Consider the following 24,918-nt stretch of genomic DNA (forward strand, 5'->3'; position numbering starts at 1 on the left):
CCAAATTAGCCGCGCTTGCGCAGTCCGGGTCTTCTGCTCTCTTCAATGGAGCCGCTCGTGCAGAATGCCAGCTCCATGTAGCTCCGCCCCGTCACGTGCCGATTCCAGCCAATCAGGAGGCTGGAATCGGCAATGGACCGCACAGAAGAGCTGCGGTCCACGGAGGGAGCAGACCCCGGCGGCCATCTTCAGCAGGTGAGTATGAAGACGCTGGACCACCGGGATTCAGGTAAGCGCTGAGCGGTTTGTTTTTTTAACCCCTGCATCGGGGTTGTCTCGCGCCGAACGGGGGGGGGGGGGGGGGGGGGTGTTAAAAAAAAAAAAAAAACGTTTCGGCGCGGGACAACCCCTTTAAATGACGCTGACAGGATTGCCGGCAGCATTTAAAGGGTTAACAGCCGTACCCAGTGTGTTACACTGATTGCAGCCATTGTGGGTGGGTGTCTGCTGTCAAAAAAGGCAGCATCTGCCGTGCATGGAGGGGGGAGTCTGATCCTGATCCATACAATCCCTGCAAGCCCATGAAGGGGTTAAAGGAAGCCTGTCTGCCCCATAAGGTAGACTGTTCCCATAACTCCCATCTCAGCCATCGGTGGCCGCGGTCTATGGGCAGTCGGCAGATTGGCCTCTCGCACGCTGACGCAGACGTCTTATCTTGCAGCTCCTCTCCTGCTCCTTGGACGGCACCATCAAGTTATGGGACTTCCTGGACGGCATCGTAATAAAGGTATAGAATATATACTCTGCGCTGTAGTTCTGCCGGTATACGCTGCTTCCTCGCTGACCGCGCACTTCTTGTGTTTCAGACTTTTCTTATCGAGCGGAGATTGTTCGGCCTGTACACGTCTGCATCCGCGGACTGCGTCTACGCCATTTGTCAAGGCGGCAATTCGACAAGTAAGGAGCTCTTCATAGCGGTTTTATTTCATGTTTCTGGTCAGGCACCATATAACACAGGTTGTCCCAATGACTATCAGTCACGTGATCTCACGCAGGAGCGATAGTCGTGTAGTGAGCAGAGGCCTGGGGTGCCAGAGATCTCTGCCCGCTGCCCGCCTCTATTCACTGAACAGGCAGTCATTAAATGATTGAACAAGTCCTGTTTCCACAGTGGGCTGAAACGAAGCGACTGCCGGCAGATTTGCGCTCGGCGCCGTCACCGGGCGGACGGTGTTGGCGATCCGTAACAACTTCCAACCTTTTTATTTTCAGGAAGGTTTGATTTGATATCTATAAAGTTACCGAAGTCCACCGCACAGGAATGTAAAGCGACACAAGTGACGGTGCTGTTTACAGATGTCCATTCATCACACAAATGTACTGCAGTTGGAAGAGAGGTGAGCGCCGCCAAGTACTGCGCGTCTCTCCATGCACACCGCTTGTCTGCTCACAGCTCTGCACAAGGCTCTCCTGCAGTAAAGCAGTTTCTATGTTGGGTTTTCTCTGGACGGGCGTCCCCTGTCCTCACCATGCCTGTCACCAAATGGTTACGTTTGGGGATCTCGGACCCCTTTACACATTACAGTTGACCTATTCAGCGAGAAACTCCTGTCAAAAATGTTGTTACTTCCTACAGGATTGTTCGGTGCGGACTGGACAGTTTTTAAAAATGGCTTCAGATATGGTAAAACAATAAAAGCTGCCGTGCTCGCCTGCTATTCCCCCGTTGTCCAGCAGTGCAGCTCCCACAGTTGTCATCCTCCTTTTTTTTTTTTTTCTGATGGCTACCACTGCAGCCAATCAGAAGGCACAGTAGTCATGTGCTATTCTACTGGCATCATGTCTTCCATCATCTGAGCCGTGATACCAAAAACATGCACATGACCACAGCGCCCTCCGTTGGCTACAGCAGTTAGGTATTCATAAAGACCAGGAGGACTACTGGAACTGCTGTGCTGGATCACTGGGGGCAACTGGTTTTAACACATTTTGAGCCATCAAAGTACTAAAAACCACTTGTCCGTGAATGAGTGAGTGAGTTACATGCTCCGCCCCTATCACATGACAGTGATGTCATCACAGGTCTTTCAGTGAGTTACAAGTGATGATGTCCTGACCTGCACTACGAGGAGCACAGACTCGCTCATATTTGCTGGAAAAAAGCTTGTACATGTTGTGCAGCCGTCTGCCCCTCTACTCCCTCCCCCTCGGTTGAGTGCTGATGATCCGTAGTATCCGGCGGTCGGACCACATGCTGTAGCTACTGGCATCCCCATTATTAGTATTACCGTGACACTGCCACATACTGTATTTAAATGGCAACTCTTTCCCTTTCTGTTTGAGGGCGAGTACATCGTCACGGCGAGGAGACACACGCTCATCGTCTATTTTTTGAAAAGCAAAGAGACCTTCAGGTAAGGATCGTTCTCTCCTGTAGCGTCTTGTTGAAATGTTTCCTAATTTAGGACTAGATCCGTATTTGTGTGTAATTGTTGTCCATCATCCCCTGTGCCAACATCAACAGAGAGCTTGGCCTTACTAGAGACAGGAAGCGGCCAAGAGGGCGACGGCCTCTGCTTGCCCATGTTAGGAGGTCCCTGGGGTAGAGTGGGGTTATGGGTGGCGAACACTGGGGTTTGTTTCTTACACCTGTGATTTTTTTTTTTTTGGACCGTGTTGGGCAGCCAGGATTGTGGGTTTTGCTCCAACCTTCCATTTGGCTGCTTCCAATGTATTCGTTGGGACCTGGTGAGAATACTGCGGCCCTCGTGGCTGAATTCTCTCATCTGTGGAATTGGCTGAAATCCCCCTGACAGGTTCGTTAGCCTTCTGGCGCTGCAGACCGCATGATTGGAAGTGGGCGGAGGGCTGCGGATCAGTCTCGTGGGACAGGGGGGGAGCGCTCCGTCCAGGGACAGCCAAGACACCGCAAGCAGGATACACACATTGCTAATTTCAGAATCCATGTCTGACCAGAGATCTGCCGTCTGCCAGTCTCTGCTTACCAACTATCTTAGAGCAAATAAGATCATGGGGCCATCAGAAGAGGTCAGGGGGCGCATGATGAGAACATTGTGCTTCATGTTACTAGTCAGCGGTCAGACCTCACAGGGGATATTGTGGACAGTTTTGGGCAGCGGTACTCAAGAAGGACATATCAGAGCCTGAGCGGGTACAAAGGGGGCAACTATAGTAATAAATGGAACGGGCGGACTACAATACCCAGAGAGGTTAGCAAAATTGGGGTTCTTTAGTTTAGAAAACAGATGGCTGAGGGGCGACCAAATAAAATATATCAGGTGTCAGTACAGAGATCTCTCCCATCATCTGTTATACCCAGGGCTGTAACAAGGGGGCGCTCTAATAACTATGTATAGATATATCAGAAAACAGTGCAGAGATCTCTCCCATCATCTATTATACCCAGGACTGTAACAAGGGGGCGCTCTAATAAACATATATAGATATATCAGGGGTCGGTACAGAGATCTCTCCCATCATCTATTATACCCAGGACTTTAACAAGGGGGTGCTCTAATAACTATGTATGGATATATCAGGGGTCAGTACAGATATCTCTCCCATCATCTATTATACCCAGGACTGTAACAAGGGGGCGCTCTAATAACTATGTATAGATATATCAGGGATCAGTACAGAGATCTCTCCTATCATCTATTTATACCCAGGACTGTAACAAGGGGGCGCTCTAATAACTATGTATAATATATCAGGGGTCAGTACAGAGATCTCTCCCATCATCTATTATACCCAGGACTGTAACAAGGGGGCGCTCTAATAACCATATATAGATATATCGGGGATCGGTACAGAGATCTCTCCTATCATCTATTTATACCCAGGACTGTAACAAGGGGGCGCTCTAATAACTATGTATAATATATCAGGGGTCAGTACAGAGATCTCTCCCATCATCTATTATACCCAGGACTGTAACAAGGGGGCGCTCTAATAACTATGTATAGATATATCAGGGGTCAGTACAGAGATCTCTCCCATCATCTGTTATACCCAGGACTGTAACAAGGGGGCACTCGAATAACTATGTATAGATATATCAGGGGTCAGTACAGAGATCTCTCCCATCATCTGTTATACCCAGGACTGTAACAAGGGGGCGCTCTAATAACTATGTATAGATATATCAGGGGTCAGTACAGAGATCTCTCCCATCATCTATTATACCCAGGACTGTAACAAGGGGGCGCTCTAATAACTATGTATAGATATATCAGGAGTCAGTACAGAGATCTTTCCCATCATCCATTATACCCATGACTGTAACAAGGGGGCGCTCTAATAACTATGTATAGATATATCAGGGGTCAGTACAGAGATCTCTCCCATCATCTATTATACCCAGGACTGTAACAAGGGGGCGCTCTAATAACTATGTATAGATATATCAGGGGACAGTACAGAGATCTCTCCCATCATCTATTATACCCAGGACTATAACAAGGGGGCGCTCTAATAACTATGTATATATATATCAGGGGTCAGTACAGAGATCTCTCGCATCATCTATTATACCCAGGACTGTAACAAGGGGGCGCTCTAATAACTATGTATAGATATATCAGGGGACTACAACATTGCAAAATAGCCCCTTGCAGTCAAATATCCAACCCCACGTGTATTGCTGACTTGCGGCTTTGTCGGGGGAGTGAATCCCATTGGTTTCATCATTTATGCTGCGTACAAACTGAACAATTTTCTGAATTATCGTTCAAAAGAGCGAAGCTGAGCAATAATCGTTCAGTGTGAACACGGCCAACAGCTGAGCGGTGAGCACGAACCACCGACTTCTTCTTTTGTCATTCAGTCTCTGACGGCATGAAAATGGGCGCCGGCTCGTGCATAGGGATGTGATGAGCGACTAGCGCACAAGAATCATGCTGTCCGAGCGTGAATGGGTCGATGGTGTCACCAGCTGGTTCACGAGGGTATGGCTATTACGCACATCCCCGGCATGGTGGCTCTTATACTGAATTCTAAACATTCTTAGTCTGAGTCCGGGTGTTTGTCCGTATATTCCATGTTTAATAAAGATGATTATCTTACGTGATTTGGGGTGAAGGGTTCCCTGTGATTTGGGGTGAAGGGTTCCCTGTGATTTGGGTCTCCTTTTTCTGCGCCCCGCGTACTTTGCGATGCTCAGCCTCAACTTCCATTTGACTATGACTTGCATCAGACGCCAGTGGCGGCCGTCCTGAGGAGGTGATGGCAGGAAGACGGGAGCGCCTCAGTCACTTCAGACAACTGAACGGGGTTGACTTCGCAGTACAGCGGGCCGGATGCATCGTTAAGGGCGCTCGCTCAAAGATGCTCTCCGACAGTTGTGATGCAGTGACCTTCCCATGACATTGAGGGGAACAAGGCGTGAGACTGCAATATTTCCCCTCTGGTCTGTTTTTGGGGCATCTTGGCACATGGTACTTCTATCTGTAGTCCTTCTATCCGTGTTGTCCTTCACGGAAGGGCAGAAAGTAAAGACAGAGTTCCTAAGCAGGAATCGGTTAGCCGCTGGGGTCGGGTCTCAAGATGTTCAGATCTTCAACTTCTTAGTAGACGGATGGGCCCGGACTTACTTGCCAGCTGGAAAAAAACTAATTCAAAATCTAAATATTCCCTATTTTGTACCTGTTTTAGGGCGTCCCGAGGTTACAGCGTGGCGCCCTCCGGTGCTACACACCCGGTGTGGCCCAGCTGTACCAGTCCTTCCTGTCCACAATCTCTGTTGGCGCTGGCATGAAGGGTGTCCGCAGACGGGTAATCCCTGTCTTCATGCTATGAAGCTGTTGTGTTGGATTTGTGATAACATAGTGGAACTTTTTGTTAGGTTCTCCTTGAGTGAATCAGCCAAGCAGGGAGCGGACAATACGTTCACTGTGGTCGCCTGTCATCCCACAGAAGACTGCATCGCCACCGGACACAAAGACGGCAAAATAAGACTCTGGTGAGTGATACTTAGGTGATTTCTGCACACGTCTGCAATACAAATCTACATAGCAGTGAAATATCTGGCTTCTGACAACTGCATGCCTCTCTTCAGGAAGGGACTCTTCCCCCCACCCCTCTGCTGTGTGTGACGTGCATGTAGCAGAACTGTGTGTGTGTGACGTGCATGTAGCAGAGCCGGGTGGGACGTGCATGTAGCAGAGCCGGGTGGGACGTGCATGTAGCAGAGCCGTGTTCCACATTGTTCCACCAGAAACACTGGTACAATAATTTCCTAATAATTACTAGTACTGTATAATACGGGGAGGAGCCGTGTAGTGATAGTACGGCCACTCTCTCACACTGCGTTGGTAAAACGCTGTGATTTTGATTGCAGTGTTTTAACGCAATTTTTATCACGTTTTTGAACACAGGTTGCTGCATCCGACAGCCGTTTTTAAGGCACCCCATCATTCTGATGGGCGATGAGATGTGTTAAAAAGGCCGAAGGTCTGCGAGGCCCCATTGAAACAATGGTAGCTTTATACCGCAATTAGCGTGGCAGAACTCTGTAGTACTAAGCACATGTGTGAGAGCGGCCTTACAGTCTATAGATTCCAGAACTGTCACTTTCTACAAGTGAGGGTACGTGGGGTCCGGCGGGCAGGGGCGCTGAGCTGTGGGAAATACCTGCGCATCGAGTTCTAGTGCGTTCAACAATTGTCTGCTGGTAGTGTTTGGTTTTGGTTTATATAGCAAAAAAAACATCACAATGGAGAATCCTCTGGAAATTGAAAGAAAATATATATTTTTGAGCCAAATTTTCCCAAACTAAACCAAGAATTTTTATTGTATTTTATTTCTTAAATTGAAATAAAAAATCTTTTTTATTAAATGGCTCCACAGAATATTTTATGTTCCGGCATTGCGCTGATCCGGTCCACCGCATGGATGAGCCTTTATATCTTATCTTTTATAGGAGAAATTTTAACCATGACCGCAACTATACGAACACGTCTCTGCACTGGCACTACGACTATGTGGCTGATCTCGCCTTCTCTGCTCAAGGTTTGTATCATAGACCATTGTAAAAGAATGATACATGGGAATGATTGTTGTACTTGCCGTCTCATTCGGGACAAAGCTGAAGACGGTGGGTGTAGCTGCGGACACTAAGCAGAGGTTAGTGTTAGCTGCTCCTGCCAGCTGTACCCCTCCTGCCAGCTGTACCCCTCCAGCAGTAGGAGCAGCCAGGTAGGGTGCCAGAGGACCCCTTCAGAGGACTTGTTTAGTCCGTGCGCCACAGATGTAGCATTACCCATGAACCCTCCACCGGTGTCGGCTGCGCAGCAGCTCGGGGACAGAGGGGAGAGCACTTTCAGCTCTTCCTTTTTCTCGTTGCTGTAAATCCTGAATCCTCCATAGAGGTACCTGCAGCCTCTCTCCTGCTCCTCACTAGCGTCGTCAGAAGTTTTGCGTAGGTTAAACTACTGAAGGCTCTCGTTAACTTTATCCATCTACATTATGTTTATCACTCCTCCATGTCCCGTCATGTGACCGCTGGGACATACAAGGAAGGCGATGAAGTTCCCTTTTATTCTCCTTTTTCCATCCAGTGTTTGGCCACCTTGGGCCTCAGTGACAGCAGTCCTCGTTCGCAGCCACTTCCCACCCCCATAGATGTGTGGAGGGATTCTTGGAGGAGCTTCAGGTAGTGCCGTGGGAATGATGGATGTGTTGGGCTCGGATACGGCATTCTAGTTTGTCCTGATCCGGACAATGAAGTCTGCAGACATTCTGTCTCTGTACCCATTGTCGGGGAGGGTGACTTCCCTATAACCAATGGCCCTTGTCCTTCATAGCAGAACGCCCCCCCCCCTCACCCACACACACACACACCACCACCACAACAGAATCTCCTCCAAACTTCACTGTTGGGATGATGCCGTCACATTAAAAACCGCTCTGCAGGCAACCGCCAGACCCAAGTGCAGCCATCCGATTGGAAGACAATGTACCGTGATTCATCTGTCCACAACACTTGATTGCACTCACTTACAGTCCATCGCTCTGAACACCATTGCAGGCGCCGCTGTGCAGTCACTGCTGTGATGTGTGCAGCCGCTCGTCCATGGAACCCTTCACATGCTGTTCTCTATGAATGGTTCTGGTGCCAAGGAATGTGCCAACAGCCTGTGAGACCTCCTGAGCGAGGGCAGACGATGTGTGTGATGTCTTCACAGCTCCTACAAGGCTTGACTCTCCACATTGTCAGTTTACGAGGTCTCCCTAAATGTGGCGGCACCGCATACACCGGATGGTCTCCATCCCCCAATAACATGGCCAACATTGGACTCTGGAAGGTCCAGAAGCTGCAATGTGCCATACTGATTGGTTGGTGACATCGCACCATCAGACCCCATCATCAGCTCTATACATGGTGATATCCCACCATTAGACCCTGTTGTCAGCTCTACACCTGGTGACATCTCACCGCCAGACCCCGTTGTCAGCTCTACACCTGGTGACATCTCACCGCCCGACCCCGTTGTCAGCTCTACACCTGGTGACATCCCCCACCGCCAGATCCCCGGTTGTCAGCTCTACACCTGGTGACATCCCCCACCGCCAGATCCCCGGTTGTCAGCTCTACACCTGGTGACATCCCCCACCGCCAGATCCCCGGTTGTCAGCTCTACACCTGGTGGCATCCCCCACCGCCTGATCCCCGGTTGTCAGCTCTACACCTGGTGGCATCCCCCACCGCCAGATCCCCGGTTGTCAGCTCTACACCTGGTGACATCCCCCACCGCCAGATCCCCGGTTGTCAGCTCTACACCTGGTGACATCCCCCACCGCCAGATCCCCGGTTGTCAGCTCTACACCTGGTGACATCCCCCACCGCCAGATCCCCGGTTGTCAGCTCTACACCTGGTGACATCCCCCACCGCCAGATCCCCGGTTGTCAGCTCTACACCTGGTGACATCCCCCACCGCCAGATCCCCGGTTGTCAGCTCTACACCTGGTGACATACCCCCTCCAGACCCCGTTGTCAGCTCTACACCTGGTGACATCTGGTTTCTGTACTGGGATCTCCTTTGTGATCCTCTCACTTATACCCAATGCTACACATCACCAGACCTCATGCGCCCCTTCCCTTTCTCTTGTCCCCCTTCCCCACCAACAGGTCATGTTTTCAGGATTTCCTCAGTGTTGCACAGGTGATGTGATTATTGTTGGTGCCTCAGACATTGTCACAGGTTTTCTTACTATAGGATATCCTGAAAACATGACCTGCTGGGGGCGCCGAGGACTGGAGTTGGGGAACACTCCTCTAAAGTTGGGAGTTCCGTTCTGAGCTCTTGGTTAAATGTAATAGCACAGTATGATACTACTAAATATGTTCTGAAGACGGCTGTTCTTGCTCTAGGTACCGTACTCTTTAGTGGCGGTGTTGAATGTGTGCTTGTCCAGTGGTCTCACACTCTGGAACACAGGAAGGAATTTCTCCCTCGTCTTGGAGCAACCATTGAACACATTGTCACTTCCCCCAGTGGATCTCTACTTTGCACCTCCCATGTGGATAACAGTAAGTTCTAAGCATGTAGTATACCGGAGTGCTCTATCTCATTGGGAAGAGAGGCTGTTTCTACACAACATAGAAGGGGGTTCTTTACTGTAAGAGCAGTGAGACTATGGAACTCTGCCTGAGGACATGGTGATGGCAATGGACTCGCTAATAGAGGGGTCTGGAGTGTAATATTACAGGTTATAGTCACTGATTACTTCAGAAGGGTCGGGGATTATTCTGATTACCAGGTTGGAGTCAGGGAGGAACATCCCACTGATTTTGTGCACCCGCGCATCCACATCAGTAGCCTCTTACAGTGCTTAATATGCACAGACAGGACATTGTGTGAAAGAATACGCTTGTATGAACCGACCCATAGAGATCATTTGGGTTCTGTTCACAGCTTATTACGTGGGAAACATTGTGTGTAATATGTGTAATATGCAGCGTATATAGGCTTGTGTGAATGAGCCCCTACACGCTGTTACACTGCAGCTCTTACTGCTGTGCTGCCTCCCTCAATAAGTGTCAAGAAGTCGGTGCATGCTCGCCTATAGTCCTCTTTCCCACCGCACTCACTTTTCTCTGGTTTCTAATGAACAAGCATAACTGAGAGGTTTGGTGTATATTTGAAGCGCAGCTTAGCCTTCGCTATACAGTATGTCCTTCTGCCATGTGGCCCCCGCTATATAGTAGGGCCGTGTCCTTCTTCCATGTGGCTCCCGCTATGTAGTAGGGCCGTGTCCTTCTGCCATGTGGCCCCAGCTATGTAGTAGGGCCGTGCCCTTCTGCCATGTGGCCCCAGCTATGTAGTAGGGCCGTGCCCTTCTGCCATGTGGCCCCAGCTATGTAGTAGGGCCGTGCCCTTCTGCCATGTGGCCCCAGCTATGTAGTAGGGCCGTGCCCTTCTGCCATGTGGCCCCAGCTATGTAGTAGGGCCGTGCCCTTCTGCCATGTGGCCCCAGCTATGTAGTAGGGCCGTGCCCTTCTGCCATGTGGCCCCAGCTATGTAGTAGGGCCGTGCCCTTCTGCCATGTGGCCCCAGCTATGTAGTAGGGCCGTGCCCTTCTGCCATGTGGCCCCAGCTATGTAGTAGGGCCGTGCCCTTCTGCCATGTGGCCCCAGCTATGTAGTAGGGCCGTGCCCTTCTGCCATGTGGCCCCAGCTATGTAGTAGGGCCGTGCCCTTCTGCCATGTGGCCCCAGCTATGTAGTAGGGCCGTGCCCTTCTGCCATGTGGCCCCAGCTATGTAGTAGGGCCGTGCCCTTCTGCCATGTGGCCCCAGCTATGTAGTAGGGCCGTGCCCTTCTGCCATGTGGCCCCAGCTATGTAGTAGGGCCGTGCCCTTCTGCCATGTGGCCCCAGCTATGTAGTAGGGCCGTGCCCTTCTGCCATGTGGCCCCAGCTATGTAGTAGGGCCGTGCCCTTCTGCCATGTGGCCCCAGCTATGTAGTAGGGCCGTGCCCTTCTGCCATGTGGCCCCAGCTATGTAGTAGGGCCGTGCCCTTCTGCCATGTGGCCCCAGCTATGTAGTAGGGCCGTGCCCTTCTGCCATGTGGCCCCAGCTATGTAGTAGGGCCGTGCCCTTCTGCCATGTGGCCCCAGCTATGTAGTAGGGCCGTGCCCTTCTGCCATGTGGCCCCAGCTATGTAGTAGGGCCGTGCCCTTCTGCCATGTGGCCCCAGCTATGTAGTAGGGCCGTGCCCTTCTGCCATGTGGCCCCAGCTATGTAGTAGGGCCGTGCCCTTCTGCCATGTGGCCCCAGCTATGTAGTAGGGCCGTGCCCTTCTGCCATGTGGCCCCAGCTATGTAGTAGGGCCGTGCCCTTCTGCCATGTGGCCCCAGCTATGTAGTAGGGCCGTGTCCTTCTGCCATGTGGCCCCAGCTATGTAGTAGGGCCGTGTCCTTCTGCCATGTAGTAGGGCCGTGGCCTTCTGCCGGGCGGCCCCCAGCTATGTAGGAGGGCCGTGGCCTTCTGCCGGGCGGCCCCCAGCTATGTAGGAGGGCCGTGGCCTTCTGCCGGGCGGCCCCCAGCTATGTAGGAGGGCCGTGGCCTTCTGCCGGGCGGCCCCCAGCTATGTAGGAGGGCCGTGGCCTTCTGCCGGGCGGCCCCCAGCTATGTAGGAGGGCCGTGGCCTTCTGCCGGGCGGCCCCCAGCTATGTAGGAGGGCCGTGGCCTTCTGCCGGGTGGCCCCCAGCTGGCACCAGTAGCATGTAGATGTGTATAAAGGAATGATAGCAATGGTTATAACACTGTTTGTATCTGGTTTTTGATATCTTTCTGGTTTTCTCACTAAATTCATAATGAGTTTTGTAATTCTTGTTAATTTTTCCCCTCAGAGATTACGCTCATTAACACCAACCTGGAGGTGGTGGGAATCATCCAGGGCCTTGTGAGAGGTATACTTATTATGTCCTTTAATATTGACAAACGACTAGTAAAAGCTAAGAATCTTATGCTCAGGTATGACGTTGGAGGCGTACGTCAGCCATCGACTCCCATGAGCAGGAGTCTGGGGCTTTTATATGTCCCCTCCAGCTCCCCTTCCTCTGTCACGCTGACCACATCACATTGGTAGAGGGGCTTAACCTCCCCATTGACTTCACCTCCAGTGGGGCCAGATCTTCAGGGCAGCGGCTGTTGGTCGTGTCGCGTAGGCCCCATCCTGGCACTCGGAGCGCCTACCTCACTGCAGAGGGTTGGGACTAAAGCCCAGGCACTCTGAGCCATGGCGAGAATCTACCCCCGCCACGTCATTAGCAGCGGAAGGGCTTACAGACTAGAGTATGACTGAGCAGCTTGGTCGTTGAGGTCCAAGGGCTCTGCACTCCCTCCTCCGCAGGCCGCACGCTCTTCACCGTTCAGAGCCTCCAACTTACTCTCTTGCATTTCCCTCATCTTGTCTGAAACTACAAAGAAGAGAGAAAACAAGAATGTCCTTCACACACGTGGCATCAACTGTGATGTACGCTATACCCCCACCATGTCCCCTTTACTAATGACCCATCGTAACCGTTTGACTCCAACATACCATTAACCTTCCATGATGATTTTTGTGCCTTTTTAGGAAAGCAGGTGAAGACTGGATTGATGTTTGATCCACGAACCAAAGCTTTAGTTCTCAACGGCAGGCCGGGTCATCTCCAGTTTTACTCGATACATGAGGACAGGCAGCTGTATAGTGTAAGTGTACATGTTTAGCCACAATCACCTTGTCTGTTGCTTTTTCTTGACAATGCATTTATAAACTCTTCCTATGCCATCAGGGTGCTGCCACTGGTCACATGATCCTGTGCTGCAGCTGTCGGGAGGTGCTGCCACTGGTCACATGATCCTGTGCTGCAGCTTTCGGGGGGTGGGGGGGTGCTGCCACTGGTCACATGATCCTGTGCTGCAGCTGTCGGGGGGTGCTGCCACTGGTCACATGATCCCGTGCTGCAGCTGTCGGGGGGTGCTGCCACTGGTCACATGATCCCGTGCTGCAGCTGTCGGGGGGTGCTGCCACTGGTCACATGATCCCGTGCTGCAGCTGTCGGGGGGTGCTGCCACTGGTCACATGATCCCGTGCTGCAGCTGTCGGGGGGTGCTGCCACTGGTCACATGATCCTGTGCTGCAGCTGTCGGGATGCAGTTTGAGGCCACAATCCGCTCCTAGAGAGAAAGCATAAAGGAGAGATAGAACTTCTCTCCTTTTTGAAACCACTCCTGTTTTTTATTTAAACTGCAACTATAAACCTGACCAGTAGAGGATGTTACGGATGTAGCGGGACCGATAATGTTTAGGATTTGTTTTATTTTCAATATTAAAGCCTTGTATAAAGGAGGGGCTGGAGGAGAATACATTTTTTGTAACAATGTTTAGATGAGGTGGTCAGCAATGACTGCAGCACCTGTGGAGTTACATGGTGTAGAGGAGTGATTAGCTGAGCCGGTCCTCATTTCACTCCCCTTCTGGGAGACCATACACTCTTTCCCCATTATGTGACCGTCCCAGGGCAAATATGCTCTCAGATTGATGGTGAGGGGGCTGCTAAGAAATTCATGTCCCTCCCCTACAGGAGAATGGCCGATCGCCCCTCCCTCTGCTCTGCACACACTGACTGAATTGACAGCTACATAATCAGTATTCCCGACACCACATCTCACGGCTGTAGCTCCGCTTCTGTGAAGCTATGGAGATGCTCTTAATGTCATTTTAAAGAATCTTATAAAATGACACCAAAGCCTGTTGTACGGATCCAGAGCTACCGCCGTCTAACTAGGACCAGCTCCGGTCGCCTGAAACTGTAGCAGTGATCGTGCTAAACTGGTGGGGGGTAACGCCTATGCTGGTAAGAGCGGATCAGGTAAGATGGCGGCGCCCATAATGGTGTGCGGACAATAGAATAATCTGCACACAGAATAGAAGAAAAAGCTAGTTTTAATTGGTTAAAAAAAAAAGGATAAATGCCAACTGATCCGATGGCTGAATGTAACTTCAGATATTCTGGTGTTTGACGCTGCGGCCAGCAGCTGTGGAGTGTGCATCACTCATGGTTGACTGTCCCCACTGATCCCTATGCAGAGACGAGCCATCAGTTGTTGCTGCCCAGAAGGACGGGGGCCGTGACTAGCCACAATGCCAACCCGGAGTTGTGTCCCCCTCCTCCGTAATGTGCCTGTATAACCACAGTGGTACTGCTCAGCCGTACGTGTATGCCTGATGGCACTATGGTAACACATCTATTCTTGCTCCCAGCTGGACATAGTACAACAAGAGTTTATCAATGAGGCCGACCTGCAGCACATGGACCTGGCGAAGGCTGCCTTCAATACGGCGGGGAACTGGCTGGCAACTGTGGAAGAGCTAAAGAGAAAAGAATCCAATTATCTTGAGATGCAGATGAAGTTCTGGGAATACAAGGAGGAGCTGCAGAGGTAACTACACTGGGCTAGATTAGAGAGAATATCCGCCGGCCTGGTAAAGGAAACCAGTCCCTGTTCCAAGGCTCTCCGACTGGTAGAGTAAACCTTAAACCTTTCCCAAGCTGTATGCTAAATCTGACCGAGGAGTTCGGTGGGCAGGCTGGACGGCCGTTTTGACTGCCCAATCTACGGCCCATAATGGCGCCCCTCAATGTCAGAATGACAGGGATGATGTACGAGGCGCTATCTGCAGGTGATTGACATCTTGCCCATGTTAACACGCCGGGCTGTGATCTCCTGGCGCAAGATTTTTAATCACCCCATGGATGTAGCCCACAAAACTGATTGGTCAGAATTGCATACAGCCTGGGGAATGTTTAAAATCTACTATTTCTGGAATGCTTTACTCCGTGATAGCTGAATTAGTTTGGGCGAGTGTTACTTCAGAGAGCCCCAGAAGTGGTGGCCGGTTCATTTTAACATGAGAATGAATAAAGTTATGTTAAAATGAAGCGCCATTGTTTTTGGGTGAAATTTTCTGCCAATTTGATGTCCCACACCGACCCTCCCAATGGAAAAATTATGGTTAAACCCAAGATGGCAGCATTCAAAATGGCCGTCACGTTGGTGACATGGCTCTACAGGTTTTCCCTCCCCTGCAGCTTGTATGCAAAGTTGGATCACCGTCTGCCAAAGCGTTTTCATTCTGTATAGGTCTTTCAGTACTTCTGAGATGCCATGTATATCGATCTGCCCTACAACCTGCCGCCAGCAGTGTGGGCAGCGAGATCAAGCTGGTGGGTTCAGATATTCCATATGGCAGTGGAAGGGTTAAACCGGTGGTGTTTGTAGTATTTTGTCTCGCTTCTACTTATGTCCTTTACTTTATAGCTTTGTCTTGAACACCACGATCAATTCTCCTCACGAGGACCAAATTACGTCTCTCTGCTTCCAATGCGGATGTGACCCGGACGCCCCCACGGCCGTGACGACGGGGAAGGATGGGCTTTTTAAAGTCTGGGTACTGGAGGACAATTCTGACATCTACAGTAAGTCCAGTACTATTCCGACATGATGGCAGACTGAGCTGTAGCGCCTCTGGGTGTTCGTTGCACCGTATAGAATGTGCTAGTTTGCCGATACTAAAATAAAGTGGCCATTCGGTGTAGATCCTTCAGACCCCCATCTAGCAGCGCTTTGAGTGGCCTTCAGACCCGCAACAACTTCTAGTCCAGCACCCATGCCCCGTATCGCTGGAAGTCGCTCACGTGGCTGGGTTTCCCCATCTGAGGATGCAGCGCTCCGAGGTCCTCTGTCCGCTGATCTATGTTGGATCTCCTACATTATTCTGTGGATCTCTCATACAGAAGTTTATACCAGATGGGAGTCGGAGGTAAATTGGCAAACTTTTTTTGTCAGCTGGTGTTATCTAGCTTAGTCATTTCTTTCTGAATCACCCGGCCTCTTTCTCCCAGATGGTCATGTGATCTCAGTTCTAAACAGTCGGATCTACTTGAAGTTGTGTATTTATTTCCTATTCAGTTTTTCAGCCTCTGTGATGCTGTTACATGGATCTACCACAGAAACTGTCTAGAGGGGTGGGGGACACAGTTACTGATGACGATCACACAGGTATAATAGAGGAGATCACAGCTCATCCCCCGCCTGTATACTTTTTGGTCTGTAGCCTATTTAGGGTGAATATTGAAGGTAATAATGATTGCCCTGGGAAACAAAGTACAAATTCTCAGCCTCAATATGGTGTGTAATAAGCATCAGACAGGGGACTGCACTGCAAGAAAGGGACTGCAATATACGATGGAGACCTCCAGAATGTGAAAGGCAATCCGATGTAAGGGGCAGGGATGGAAGATGTGTTTTTGACGGAGTGGCCCTTTAAGCAGCTCTAAGCATGTGGACATGATGTGCGCTTCTGCTCTATACGACCCCTTTGTATTTGCACACCTTTTACTTAGTATTCCATCTTTTATTGGTTCTACAGAAAGAAGCAGCGGCTGGAGTTGCCTTTTTCTTGGCAGTTACCATGCATTTAAAGCCACGACTTGCAGTTTCTCTGAAGATGGGTCTCTTCTTGCTGTTGGCTTTGAAGATGTAATAACCATCTGGGACACTAGTTCTTGGGATTTGAAGCATACCTTCTGCCAACCCCCTGGCAAAATCAGGTAGGTGGCGTCCTAGTGAGAGCAGCCATTACTGGGATCCAAGTTCTTCTATAACGGGGGTGTAAATACTTCTTCTGCACTTCCTCTCTTCCAGGAGCCTGTGTTTTGGAAGGATGAGTTCTTCCAAATATCTTCTATCCTCCACAGAGAATGGATTCATAAACTGCTGGGACTTACTTACCTGTAACTGTAGGTATATGGACTGTAAACCTCCCATGTTACTATTTTCCCCCACCCAGTTTTGACATTGTGAATTTCAGTAGGCGCACCTTCACTGAGGCTTGGAGACTTCCATCGTCACTACTAGAAGGGTAGCAGGCACTGCAGGCCGCCTCACACTGCTACAGCGGGGGATCTGTGTACTCACAAGGTTCACCGAGAAAGGGAGCTACCTCTGCGACATCAATAATTGCGCTTATGTAATTGTGTAATGTTGATGGGTTGCCACGGCAACCGGAGTGTCAATAGCATCTGGGTCTGCCGTGGCTTGTGATCACTATGATAATACACTGCAGTACTGCAGTGTATTCAGAGCGATCATAGGATCACAGGGTTTAAATCCCTACAGGGGCAAAAAAAAGTGAATAAATTAAAAACAGTAAAAATTAAATGTAGAAACGTTTTTGCACACTTTCACCTCTTGTGAAAAAAAGCCAAAAAACTGATGTTTGGTAATGTGGCATCCATATAATCCCTGTGCGATAAATTGTACGCACTCTTTATCCTGCACAACAAATGCAAAATGCTTTTTTGTTTATTTTGCCTCCCAAAAAAGCAATAAAGTTGATCAAAATAGCCATATCTGCCCCAAGATGGCACCAATAAGAACTGCAGCTCTAAAGACATTGTGGCTCTTGAAAAGTGGAGATGAAAATCCCCCAAAATCGTCACTTCCTTTGGTCCGAAATGGACTGCATGACTATAAGGTTAGGAATGTATGACCGGGTCAGGAGACCCGCAATCAGGCCGGCAGACCGCCGTAGTAGGGATCTAGTGATGCATAGAAGGCTCAGTGACTTCATCTAGGCGCGAGGCCGTCCATTCTACGATATTAGGAAGATATTGGGCTTTTGGTAAAAACGTCGGATTTTGAGAGCGCCTTTAACCCCTTGAGTGTCGGGTTTCCTACCATCCTGTCGTGCCCACCAGGGCAGGTTTTTTAAAATGGTCTAATCATTGAATTTCAACTAGTTTTGCAGTTGCGTCTCAAGAGCCATAACTTTTTCATTTTTCCATTGACATGGCCATATAAGGGCTTGTTTTTTGCGGGACAAGTTGTGATTTTTTAAACAGGGGGGAGGAAAAAAAGAAATGGGGAAAAAAGAAAAAAGGGGCCATGTCATTAAGGGGTTAAATAATGTACTAACTTCCTTCTCTGGGTCATTACGACGCACGGATACCACATGTGTGATTGTATTTTTTATTTTTAACAAAGTAAAGGGAGACAAGTGTTTTTATTATTTTTTTAATAATTTTTTTACTTTTTTTTTATTTTTTTATTTTTTGTCCCTTTAGGGGACTTCCACAGGGACCCATCAGGACCCCTGATCACATTCCGGGGGTCCGATGATGACAGCCCTTTACATGCTGCAGTCACATAGACTGCAGCATGTAAAGGGTTAACACAGCAGAGATCGGAGGTTTTCTCTGATCTCTGCTGCAAGAGCTGGTACCTAGCTGTCCTCTGACAGCTAACAACCAGCTCTCCCTACCACAGAGACCATCGGCTTGCTTCTGACAAGCCGATGGTCTCTATGGCAACCTGTAAACAAAGCAGGAGGTTGCCGACATGTCGGCAATATCTTCTGCTGGTTCTTCAAAGCCCTTGCACTCACTGCTCTGTGTGGGTCTGTGCAGGCAGAGCACACTGTCACAGCTTGTGGCATTGTGCTCTGCAGCTCCCATAGTGATACATAGCCCGGAAATCTTCCGGGCTATGTCACTATGAGCAGTGGAGCTCGTCCCTGGAAATTTTCCGGGCGTGCCACTCAAGGGGTTAAAGCCGATTGGATTATTGTGAGGCTATCAACCAACTTCCATGTAAACAGTGATTGTCGCCATAAGAGGCCGCCCCTCTATCCCTCTTCATGACTGCCTTTTTTTGCTATCGCTGTAGTTCTTTTTGCTGGATGAGTTGCATCCTTAATGATAGAATTTACTCTGCCATGTAATGCACTGAAAAACGTTAAGAAAATTCTAAGTGGAGCGAAATAGAAAGAAAATGCAATTCCGACATCTTTGGGAGGGGGGGTATGGATTTTACGACATGCACACTGCGGGGAAGGAGATTTCTGTGGATCAGTAGTCCCAACACCACGTTTACGGAGGGCTCTTTAAGTTTCTGCTGTACAATTAAAAAACAAACATCTTTGCGCTTCTCCGTCCGTTCTAACATCTTTCTGCTGACATAGTTGTGTGAGGACTTGTCTTTTCAGGATGTCCTGTAGTTTATATTGGTACCATTGTGGAGTACATAGGACTTGTTAATCACTTCTTACTGAATTATTTTTTTTTTTAATTATTCGGGTGACGCAGAAAACCACCATTCCCGTCTCGTTTTTGGGGTTTTTTTTTTTTTTTTGTTTCTGACAGTGTTCACTGTGCGGGATAATGTACTACAGTTATGGACACGGCCATGCCAAGTATGATTTTTAATTATAATATCTTTAAAGGTGTTTGTTTTCTTTTTTAATTACCTTTTTGTTTTTAATACGAACTTTTTAATTTTTTTAAGTTCCCATGGGGGAGTTAAACTTGCGCTTGTTTGATCACTCATACAATATAATGCAATAGCGTAGTATTGCATTATACCATGTTCTGACAGGCAGTCTATCAAGCCATGCCACTTTAGAAGGCCCCAGAATCGCACCTCACTAGGGGCCAATTGGGAACCCTAAATATTGATCAGGGAATTTAAATGTTGCTGTCAGACTTGACAGCAGTAGTTGAAGAGTTAACAGCCACAATGCGTATTCACAGGGATGCGGACGGATATCGGCTGTCATACAATATTACTGCAGTCTAAGCTGCGGAGGCCCTGAGGACCTTCAGAAGGCCCCAGGCTGCCTTGACAATTGATCAGTGCCTTGTGATCTCATCAGGGCATTGTTTTAAAGGGTTAACAGCCATGATGAGCGATCACACTGATGGTGGCTGTTGCGTTTTGGGTATCGTCTGGCACCCGCTGTGTATGGAGTGGGAACGGCTGTTGATCCTTGCTTACCCAGGACGTGAATGTACACACTGGCGCATGAAGGGGTTAAGAGAGCAATTGGCAAATGTAATTCAGAATTTATTTCATTGATTTCTCCGTATATTTAATTTGGTTGTTTTTAACATTCTGCACTTGACATTATCTGTTTTTCCCCAGTGACATGGAAGGCTCAGCTGCGCGCTTTAGTGCTGCAACCGGACTGCGCTTCGGAGAATATCGCTGCGTTTGCATCGACCGCCGGAAGTTCAACCAGTAAGTATAAATTGTGGGCAGGAATCCAATGTGTGCGCCGGACCGGCCTGCTGCGGACCAAATAACCACATGGAACCTACTAGAGTCCAGACCTTCCTCCAGATGGTGGGGGAGAACGCCGCGCCAGGCTCTCACATATCAAATCTGAAGAATTGGGCATCTCAGCAGTTTCTTGACTGTCCGCCAAAATAAGTTTTATACACCCCCCACCCCCCGGGCGAGGGCGAGGCTTGGACCGCAGCTGGGATGACGTGGATAACGTGTCCACGACACCAAGTTTATAGATTTATTATGTATGTTTTCAGTCAGCAGAGCGGTGTGAGGGCTTGTTTTTCATGCGACAACTTGTAGTTTTTTATTGGGTACAATCAGAGCAAATATGCTCTCTGGAAGGTGATGAGATGAAAATAGTCCAGGTCACCCCTTCCCTGCGAAAGGCAGATTTACAGGAAAATCGCAGAGCTTCTCTGTTATGGATGGTCTTCCGACACCCCCCCCACCCCTATACGCACTAAATTCAGTATTCCCAGCCCCACTTCACACGGCTGTAGCTATGGTTCTGAATTGGCTACCAACATGCTTTTGCTGTTAAGAATCTCAGCTTTAAAAGTATTTTGGTAGTCCTGATGTCCTTTTCATGCAGAATGAGCAGAACTCCTCCTACACTGCTGAGGAGTTAAATTCAGGCTGTCCACTTCAGTGAGCCCCATGATCTAAAGTCATGGGCTCATGGAAGCTGAAACCAGAGATGTGACTGTTAAACTGTCTTGACACAGGCAGGCCAAATTTCTGCAGTATTTGCAGTACAAGTCATGCGGAGGAGACTTCAAAAAATCCTCGCAAATAAGGAAAATGGAACATCCTATTGGATGGCAACATTCCTGCAAATCAATGTCAGACCCTTGAAACCAGTTTTAAAAACAATGATTGGGAATTGAAAACCAAGTCAGAATCCATACACAGACAGCAGTTTCTCCCGACCCACGTCCCAGGCCTCCCACCAGCCAAGCCAGGATCCTACTGCACACTGATGAAGGGCCAAAACCACAAAACAGCTGGCACCCGCATCATATGGCGCGGATCGCCCTGCAGTCTCCCTTCATACATACCCTGAAGCTGAGGGATGTAACTGTATATCCTGTAACGTTAAGGGGTTAATGAAGTGGGAATAATAAGGTCTTATGTCCCCTTATCTCATTACAGAGCTGTATTTTGTTGGTTTTTGTAAGCCCTCCACTTAGTGATGTGCTGTGAGGGTGACTTTAGATATAACTTTTTTTTTTTTTTCTCCTCTCCTACTTTTTAGTGTTTATATTCACTCCGGCCGATCCGCAGCCGCTGTACGTCCATGCTGATGTCTGTCGGGGATGTGTGAGGTGGGCCACGTGGGTCCCAAGAGATCGGCCTGCAGTTCCGCCTTCAAAATCCCACAAGTGGTTAATTAAATCTCAACTTTATTTCCTCACAGAAGGCCAGGTAAAGAGCGCCGGGGAGCCGGCTTCATGAATGCTGATGAGAATGTAATCTAGTGATGTAATTAAAGCATACCTTAGTTTTCAGCAGGTTTACTCTCCTACACCGGGGTCTCCTTACCCTCGTTTGCTGCAGTTTTGTTTCATGTCCAAGTTCTGATTTTCAGGTGGTCTTCCCCATTTTCCTGTTACTGTTTGCATTTCACTTTCAGGGAGGGGCCTGTAGCAAGACTAGCATCCTGCCAGTAGCGCCCTATCCTGTAGTTCATTTCCCTCCCTACCCATGCTGCCCTTCACTGTCTCTGGGCCAATCAGCAGGGAGGCAGTATCTATTTTCCCAGGATGGTCAGTCATTGAGACATTCTGGACAAATTATTAAACACACCCACTCTAGTGAGTGTGTGTGTGTAATGTGCGCACCCACACACTGTAATGTGCGCACCCACACACTGTAATGTGCGCACCCACACACTGTAATGGGCCATTTACACAGGATGATTAGCGCGCAAAATTTAAACGAACGAAAATGTGCCGTAATAGTTACGCCTAAATACAAAGCGGTTGTGCACTTTTTATTTCCTTTTGATTTGTTGCTCACTTTCAACCAACATGAACGTTATCGCCGGTTCACTCACTTCTCGCTGCGCCTAAACGCTCCCTACATAGAATGTGAAGCGCTCAGCAAGAAGTGAGCAGGGATCTACCTGTCCTAAATGTTCTGCACGAGTGCTAACTACTAGCAGTGACGTCAACCACTCATGTAAATGGAGAGGCAGAGACTGTGGAGATTATTACAGTGTCTGCAGATCTGTCAGCCTACAGCCTGTGAGTGCAATGGAGCCTCCTGCTGCTCTGGAAACATCCTTGTTGCTAGAGAAGCTGGGAGGGAGACCCCTAGTGGCAGCCACTTCAAATGTGACATGTCGGTAAAGCTACAACATTTTTAATGCATGTCTATTACAGAAATGATGAGACAAGCCGGTAGATGAGCAGAAGGTGGCTGAAACGTTCATGCCCCTCTAAGGCTGGGTTCACACGGGGCGGATTCCCATCGGAAATCTTGAGGTTTGGCCGTAGCAAAAACAACAAGAATTCCACCGGGCCTGCGGCGGCTTTGAAGCCGTCTGGCCGCTCGCTTTTCCGTTGCGGCCGGCGCTCCCATAGAGGAGAGCGCAACCGCAGCGGAAAGAAAAGATAAACAGACATGCTGCATATTCTGAAACCGCCGCAGCCGCGGTTCCAGCCTGATTTACCGCAGCAGATTGGCCGTCCCGTGTGGACGAGATTTCTGAAAAATCTCGTCCACATGGCTGGCTAATCCCGAGATTAGCGGCCGCGGGCGGATTTGCTGCGGTGAAATTCTGCGCGGCAAATCCGCCCTGTGTGAACCCAGCCTAATGCGGCCATACTTTATGAATTTATCCAATCTATCGTCCCATTTCTGAACACTTAGTGCTTGAATAGATGTTTCTAGGACAGACTGTAATCTTCCACATCGGTGGTTTTCATCCTTTCAGGATCTAATGACATTTGGAACAAAATCTCCGGAAAAGAAGTTAGAACCTTTAAGCAAGCAGGTAAGTGCGTCATAAGATCATTGCATTCGGGTAAAAGTCGGGTAAGTGGCCAATAGTTTCTGGCCAAGGAGGTAAATGTGATGCTTTATTGCAGTTAGCTCCTTCCCAACATACATACGGCTATGGTACGTCCTGACTGCACAAACCCCATGCAGTTAGGACGTATACGGCCATCCACGGCACACGCTGTGTATCTAGTGGGCTCGGGAGCTCTGACAGCTGACCCCCGCTCTCAGCAGGGCTACCATGTATTTCCGCCTATAAACATGTGCCTGTAGCACACTTCTAATAGGAAGCCTGTTAAAACATGGTACAATGCAATACCATAGTAATGCATTATACTGTATAAGCCATCCAATAATCACAAGTTCAAGTCTCTTATTAGGGCTAATCAAAGGTAAAACAGTCCGTTAACCATGTGGGATTAATAAGTTGGACCTTTACAGATGCAGTGATGACCATCTGTAGGTTTTTATTTTTAATGTGAGTGAAAGCTTTATTTTATGTTTTTATCTATTGGTCTCCTTGAAAAAAAATGATTAAAAAGCAATCTAAAAGTTGTATATTCCCCAAATTGGTACTGATACAAATTACAGGTTGCCCCGCAAACCTGTAATTTGTATCAGTACCAATTTGGGGAATACAATTGTTAGCCCTCGCACAACCCCATCAATGGAAAAAGAATGATGGTGGTCAAAGATAAATTGGATGGCAAGAATGGGCTTCCTCCGTCTCCCCATTGGGCTCCTTTTGACAAGGTCCGGGGGCAGCTGAAAGCCTCCAGGCCTACCATCTGAGTGTACCATTTAGTCTGCCTAATAGAATGAGCACTGAGGAACAGTGCACTGCAATACGCAAGTACATACATAAATATTGCAGTGTATTATACTGTTCAAGTAGAGGGCAAAAATATTTCCATAATACGATACAGGGTGTGTCAAAATTGTGGAAACGACCATGAAAACTGTTTGGCTGACCGTTATCCAATTTTGCATACAATCTGCATTGAGGTAAAAAAGCGTTAATCACCTTGTCAGAAAGCCCCGGTTTTTTTAATCTCTGCCTCTCAGCAGCCAGGCCGTCAGTTTTAGCCAGTGGATTCTCTGGAAAAAAACTGGGCCCTGGGATAGGAGATCCTCTGTGAGGGGTAGCGCTATTGGAGATTGTATTGCCAACCAATTCAGCATTGGATACCAAGGTCGTTTTGGCCACACTGGGGCGATGAATATGACGGTGGTGTGACTGTGTGCGATCTTTTGTAGGCATCTGGCTACCAACGGTAAGGGAGGAAACGCATTTCCCATTCCTGGGATAGTGCGTCCAGTGCTAGTGGTTGGTCTGCTGGATCTAGGGAGAAGAAGTCCTGGCATTTGGCATTTTTTCTTGAGGCAAACAGGTCTACTTGTGGTAGCCCCCACTGGTCTGTAAGTTGTTGGAATACTTCCGGGTTGAGGGACCAGTTTCCCGGATCCAGTCTTTCCCTGTTCAGGAAGTCCGCCACCTGATTGAGTCCCCTTTAAATGGACCGCCGAGAGGGATGCTGTGTTGACCTCTGCCCACGATAGGATTTTGCTCGCCATATACTGCAGGCGAGGACACTGGGTGCCTCCCTGGTGACGGAGAAAGGAAACTGTAGTCATATTATCTGACAGTATTTTTACGTGTTTTTCTCAATACATCCTCAGATCTAATCAGGGCCTCCCAGACCGCCCTTGGCTCCCTGTAATTGGATGAGTGGGTACTGGTGAACCTAGACCAGGATCCCTGTAAGGCTTCACCTGCCACTTGGGCTCCCCATCCTGTACCGCTGGCGGCCAGTATTTATAGTGACGCATGGAGAG

General features: G+C 48.9%; 1 protein-coding gene across 1 annotated transcript in view; it reads left to right on the forward strand.

The window, feature by feature from the left end:
• WDR75 (WD repeat domain 75) overlaps nucleotides 1-24,918 on the forward strand; it is a 33,819-nt gene that overhangs the window by 4,405 nt on the left and 4,496 nt on the right. Inside the window, exons 3-18 of the mRNA XM_066577229.1 lie at nucleotides 662-727; nucleotides 807-897; nucleotides 1,213-1,337; nucleotides 2,284-2,354; nucleotides 5,804-5,920; nucleotides 6,881-6,969; nucleotides 9,333-9,491; nucleotides 11,814-11,873; nucleotides 12,542-12,657; nucleotides 14,213-14,391; nucleotides 15,271-15,428; nucleotides 16,382-16,562; nucleotides 16,657-16,751; nucleotides 19,933-20,028; nucleotides 21,335-21,504; nucleotides 23,018-23,077. Coding sequence (XP_066433326.1) covers nucleotides 662-727; nucleotides 807-897; nucleotides 1,213-1,337; nucleotides 2,284-2,354; nucleotides 5,804-5,920; nucleotides 6,881-6,969; nucleotides 9,333-9,491; nucleotides 11,814-11,873; nucleotides 12,542-12,657; nucleotides 14,213-14,391; nucleotides 15,271-15,428; nucleotides 16,382-16,562; nucleotides 16,657-16,751; nucleotides 19,933-20,028; nucleotides 21,335-21,504; nucleotides 23,018-23,077 — 1,833 coding nt within the window. The remainder of the gene's footprint in view (nucleotides 1-661; nucleotides 728-806; nucleotides 898-1,212; nucleotides 1,338-2,283; nucleotides 2,355-5,803; nucleotides 5,921-6,880; nucleotides 6,970-9,332; nucleotides 9,492-11,813; nucleotides 11,874-12,541; nucleotides 12,658-14,212; nucleotides 14,392-15,270; nucleotides 15,429-16,381; nucleotides 16,563-16,656; nucleotides 16,752-19,932; nucleotides 20,029-21,334; nucleotides 21,505-23,017; nucleotides 23,078-24,918) is intronic.

This window comes from Eleutherodactylus coqui, chromosome 8 (genome assembly GCF_035609145.1).
Source record: "Eleutherodactylus coqui strain aEleCoq1 chromosome 8, aEleCoq1.hap1, whole genome shotgun sequence".
Classification (NCBI taxonomy): Eukaryota; Metazoa; Chordata; class Amphibia; order Anura; family Eleutherodactylidae; genus Eleutherodactylus; species Eleutherodactylus coqui.